This window comes from Alexandromys fortis, unplaced genomic scaffold (genome assembly GCF_014885135.2).
Source record: "Alexandromys fortis isolate MF-2015 unplaced genomic scaffold, M_Fortis_MF-2015_v1.1 scaffold_53, whole genome shotgun sequence".
Taxonomy (NCBI): domain Eukaryota; kingdom Metazoa; phylum Chordata; class Mammalia; order Rodentia; family Cricetidae; genus Alexandromys; species Alexandromys fortis.
In genome coordinates, this window is record NW_026067939.1 from 2,756,541 (window position 1) to 2,762,540 (window position 6,000).

At 42.2% G+C, this 6,000-nt stretch overlaps 1 protein-coding gene across 1 annotated transcript in view; it reads right to left on the minus strand.

Annotated features, from left to right (window-relative positions):
* Positions 1 to 1,478: 1,478 nt before the first annotated feature.
* The window catches only part of LOC126504919 (vomeronasal type-2 receptor 1), an 18,796-nt gene continuing 14,274 nt past the window's right edge, over positions 1,479 to 6,000 (minus strand). The window contains exons 5-6 of the mRNA XM_050147507.1: positions 3,721 to 3,844; positions 1,479 to 2,461 (exon numbers count right to left, since the gene is read on the minus strand). Of these exons, the coding sequence (XP_050003464.1) occupies positions 1,479 to 2,461; positions 3,721 to 3,844 (1,107 nt within the window). The remainder of the gene's footprint in view (positions 2,462 to 3,720; positions 3,845 to 6,000) is intronic.

Genomic DNA, 6,000 nt, shown 5'->3' on the forward strand with positions numbered 1-6,000 from the left:
TAGCGAATCAAGACCAGTCAACCTGAGCTGCCAGGTGACCTGCTAGCAGCTTGCTTCTGAGGCCTAGCAAACATCAGAGCTGCCTGGTAGCAAACTGACATTTCACATTCGTTACCTTATTCCAAGTCACATTGAATGGTTTCTAAGCAATATTTTATCCAACAAGCAACTGTTATTTGGATAGTCAGTCACATCTGTCAAGTCTGTCTGTGAGTTGCTCATTCTAACAGCTACATATTCTGGGAGGAGGGTTAATAATTCAGGAGCTCTATGGATAACTTGGTTCATACTTTTTAAAAGATTTATCTACTTACTCTATGGGCATGATTTCTTTGCTTGTAGGCACGTATGAGCGCTGTATGCATGTAGTGTCCTTAGAGGTCAGAGGTGAGTGTCAGAGCTTTTAGAATTGGAATTAAGAGTCATTGTTAGGCAACATGTGGGCATTGGGACCCTAACAAGGGTCCTATGCAAGAGAAGCAAATGTTCTTAACAATTGAGCTGTCTTACAGCCCCATCTTGATTTATACTTCATTTCATGTTCATTGCCATAGCCAAATATGGTTAAGATACAAAATGCACTTTGAGTTCTGATGTTTAAAGGGAAGTATTTGAAATGGAAGTTTTGCACTAAAACAAATTCCCTTGAACACAAACTAATATTTTAACCAATTATTTCTCAAATTTCTCACTGTCATACACACACACACACACACACACACAGGTTGATGATAATGACTCAGAGAAGGAATGCTAACCACCTTGTTCTGGTTAGTTTTTGTCAACTTGTCACAAGCTAGAATCATCTAGGAAGATGAAGCCTTAACTCAGGAATTGCCTCCATCATATTCCCTGTAAACATCTATATGGAACATTTTTTTTTGATTAATGATTTTTGTGGTAGGGCCCAGTTCCCTGTGGGCAGTGGCACTCCTAGGCACATTGTCCTGGGGTGTTGTATAAGGAAACAAGATGAACAAGCCACAGAGAGCAAGTCAGTAAGCAGCATTCTCCTGTGCTCTCTGCTTTGGCCCTTCAGCTCCTGCCTCCAGTTCCAAACTTTGAGTTCCTGCCTTGGTTTCTTCAGCTATTAAGTGTAACCTGAAAGATGTTCGATGAAATAAATCCTTCCCTCCCCAGTTGGTTTGGGTCCATGTTTTATCAGTATCAGAAGCCAGAGACATTAAACTTGACCAACAACACATTACATACTGAAGTGTCTGTCACATCCTCTATTGTAAAAGACCCAATGAAATGTTTTAATGAAGTAGTTAACAATTTCAATGATGTCATATTATACTCCTTGACAAATGGTATTTTGCAGAGACTAAGGTTTTATTCACTATGCCAAGACTACATTAGGAAAGGAAAAATTCCCAGTACCCCAGAGCAACAAGCAGATGCTTCTGAAGCAACCTGACAGGGAAGGTTGAGCCAGGTCATCACCCAGCTCTGCCAGTCCCCTGGGACTCACGGCTCTACCCATCCAGAACAGTCGACACTGTGGTGCTGTTAAGCTCACTGCTCACAGAAGCTGAGGTCAGCTGGATGCTCCTGTCTACAGTGGGGACTCTCCCACCAACAGTTTCATCCGTGTTCCTCTTTGGCCTCAGCAGAATAATGAAGCACTTGGGAAGAAATATGCAGCCTAACAAGCCATAGCTGGATGCCAAAATGGCAAATATTTCCACGGCCACTTTGAATTTGCCTTTGGTGCTCAGGTACGCAGGGACAAAAGAGATCCAGACAATGAAAAAGACCAGCATCGCAAACGTGATGCATTTCCCTTCATAGTAGTTATCTGGCAGCTGGCGAGCCACAAACGTTGTAAGGAAACACAGTAAGGCCAGAAGGACATCAAACCCAAATATGGAGCACAGGAACTCTATAGAACCTTCATTGCATTCAAAGATGATCTTTACATTTTGAGGTTCAATGTTCTTGAACATCCTCGGAGGCTCCAGTACCAAGTAAGCTGAGCATGCACCAATCTCCCCTAAAACACAGACCAGCACAATGAGTTTTCGAATAACGGGGTGCATGGATATAAGCCGAGTTTTGGATTTGGAAATCCTGTAGGCAAAAAAGAGTGAAATAGTCTTTCCGAGAACGGAAGAGAGACAGAGGCAAAAGCCTAGCGCCAGAGTGACCTGGCGGGCCATGCAGGACCAGTTCAGTGGCTTGCCTATGAAGAGCAAGGATGAGAGCGCCGTGATGAGCAGAGACATCTGAATGAGGAAGCTCAGCTCCCGGTCATTGGCCTTCACCAATGGAGTGTGCCTGTGGATCACATACACCACGATGACTGCCAAGGCCACGAGTGCCCCCAGGATGGAGAGGATGACAAGGGTGAACCCCAGGGCCTCCTCATAAGCGAGGAACTCCACCTCCTTTGGCACACACTTGCTCTTCTGTGCATTGGACCAGTCGTCTTCCCCACATGGGTCACATTCCCTTTGGCCTATTGAGAAAGAGCAGAGAATTGATTGCAAGGCACCCAGTTGTCACCTTTAACTGTGAATAGCGCAGAGTAGTCAAAGGCATGAGCAAGGTGTGTGTGATCTTAAAATTAGTGCGGGAAAATGTGCTTGGTGCCTATAGATGCTATGGCAGATTGAGAGTTGTTTTCAATTTTAGGAATTGCACATTGCTCCCCAACCCCAGGCTTTCTCGAATTGGTCTTTTCCCGTGCTGTGCGCCTCTCTTTCTCCTCTGTCTATAAAAGGTGTGTGTCTTTATCAACCTGAGAACCACCCAGCAATGAGAAAGTCACAGCTACTGAGGTGAGACAATCAAAAGGACTGGGACACAACTGGTTAAACCCCTTGTGTTTTCATTCTCTCATTCCATATCCCCTCATGGAGGAGAATTGTGCCCAATCAAATGTCATCAACTCCAGATGCTCAGTTAAATGAGTAGTGAGGATGAGGGTAGGGGAAAAAACAAAACCATCACCTCTAGTCCCTGAGGCTAAGAAGGACAAGTCTGTATGGATGGAGGCTCTAAGAGGAAGCATTGGTGATCAAGAAAGAGCTACTTTAGCAGATGAGGGGATGCGTCTACCCAATGTAATTTAAAGATCCAGGGAAAGACTGGTGTTTCCTTTCAGTCACTCTGACTCTCGGTCTGGACATCTCTGATGGAATTCTGGGTGGACCCTGGGGACCTGTAGCCAGGGAGCTCTGCAGGATAATTGTACTACACCGCAGACCATTTTTTCCTTTCTACATGGTTATTCTTAAGGGAAATGTGACAAAAGTCAAGTGAATTTTTGTTCCTTCAACAACAAAAAAGGAGAAATGTAGATTGTCCTGTTTCAACTCACTTCACAAAACCAAGCTGCTTAGGTCCCCTCCAGAGAGCAGCAACTGAGCGAGCTGTTGCAGGAGCTCCTGCAGCAGAGCTGTGTACTGCATGGGCTCACAGTGCACAGCACCTTAAGACAAGCGGGAGACTCATATCCAGCTCTAGTTAGTGCTGAGTCCATTTTAGAAACAATAACTTGAACATTTTATTAGTTTATTCATATTTCACATTTTATATGTTTTTTAATCCTTTATCCACACTGCACAGAACATTCAATAATTTGATAGATGTTAATGATTTTTTGCCATACACTGCTTGCAATTTTGTAAAAATATGTTTCCAAGGACCTTTTTGTTCATTAATGTTTAATTAATGGACAAATGTGAAAAAGTGTGAAAAAGTGCCCATCTCTACCTGGTTTCTCTGACACATATCCATCAGCACATGGGATGCAATCAAAGCAGCAGATGGGTTCCCCTTGTCGAATCCCCTTCCTGGTCCCTGGAGAACACACGTCGGTGCAGACTGAGTAGGGAAGCTAACAAAGACAAAGACAAAAACTGTAGATATAACAAAGCCTTGAACCTTTTCCACTTGTGAAACTGAGAATGTTCCCAATTGTATTTCCAGGGAGATGTGTGTCTTATTTATAAAGGAGATGAACCCAGCATAGCGAGCAAAGATAGCAAACAAGGCATGACAATATAGAGAGCTTAGAAAGAACTACTGAAGAACAGTCTTGTGATTGACTCTGGAATGCCAAGCAAACGCTAATGGCAGCTCTATGTAATCTTGGTGTTTAAGATCAAGCTAATATCACATGAGATACTGTAGATGAGACAGTTTGCTAAAGTTGTTCCCGTTTTAGGAGAACTTAAAACTCCAATAATCATCCTGAAAACCTGAAACATATATTCTCTGAGCAAAATAATTTCAACATAATATTAAATTAATGTTTTATAAATGGTAGGAAAAAAATTAAAAGTCAATTCAATGGAGCAAATTTAAAAGGCATAAAACAATTGCAGAAGAGGTAGTTTAGGAATATTTTCTTGCTATGTCAGGTTAGAAATTTTAGAGGCCTTCTTTCATATCATGACTCATAAAGAATTTTACACATTGAAATACAGAATAATAGTGATATTTACAGATGAATTTATATCTGAATCTGGGGATAGGAGGGCATTTCTTTTTTCACTTAGCTTTATCCTATAGTGCATTTTGATGGTGTTTTACCTCCTCTCAACTCTTCCCAGAACTTCCCCTCCTCCCTAGCCATCCTACCTCATGTTCTTTCTCTCTCTCCCTTTTATAAGGAGAAAAAAGTGAAAATCAGAACCAAAAGAAGGAATAAGACAGAATAAATCCCCCCCAAAAATTTAAAAGCTCTTCCCCTAATACCCTAGTGCGCGCACAGACAGACAGACAGACACACACACACACACATACACCACCATAGAGTTCATCTTGTATTGGTCAACTACTGTTGGGCATGAGACCTGCCCTGGAGTGTGGATGATGTACACAGTTGCACTCCACTGGAGAAAATTGTTTTTCCCTTCGCCAGCACATTAATTGAAAAATAACATTTTGGTAAGGGATGAACATGAAACTCCCCTCTCTCAGTGCTGGGACCCCATCTGGCTTGAACCTGTATAGTTACAATGTGTGGTGCCTCAGCTGTGAGTTATGTATACATCAGACATGTTGTGTCTGCAAGAGTCATTCCTTGGAATCGTCCACTACCTCTGTCCCCTAAAATCTGTTCAGCCCATCTTCTGCATAGATCCCTGTTGGCCAAAGGGGTCTATCTCATGGACCACTCTAACACCACGGGATATTGCCAAGGCTACTGGATGCTCTCCATATTCTGAATGTAAGGCCCTATTGCCAAAGACAACACTTAAGCTATCAAACACAGAGAAGTAGAGCTGGTGCCCAACTAGAAGCTTTACTCATGCTGACTAGCATTCATGGTGCTAGAAAGTATTCTGCATGCTACCAGAGGAGAAAATTAATCATCAACACCAGCTAAATACAAGTCCTATTACCTATAGCATCAACCTCCCTGCAAAATGAGTGAATGCATTGGGTAAGTGATATAGAGGAAGGATAGGAGCATGGCTTTGGTGAAGTGCTTCCCAAGCACAAGAGCCTGCGTTCAGATCCCAAACACCCAATAAAAGCCAGTGTGGTAGAACACATGTGTAATCCCAGAAGTAATGAGAGAGCCAGGCAAATCACTAGCAGTCACTGGACAGCCAGCCTAGCTAAATAGGCGAGCTTCAAGTTCAGTGAGAGACCCTGATCAAATATCTTAACAAGAGTGACTTAGGAATATCCCAACATCAGCCTCTGGCCTGCACATACACGCACACATACAACCACAAGCATGCATGCACATCACACATGGGCATGCATGCACACCCCTCACCACTATGTAAACAGAAAAAGGAAATGAAACACAAACATGGTCAAAAATCATAATAGAGTGCTTGAGACTAAATCATACAGATTCTTATGCTTAATACTAAAATCCAAGAAAATATTAAAAAATTAAGAATGTGAATTTTCATATATTTTAAAATATGCTGTATTCAGGAAAACTGATTTGTAATTAGGATAATTTCTAAGTATTTTACATTTCAGTAGTATCTTTAAAAATAGTTCCAGGACAGGCTCCAAAGCCACAGA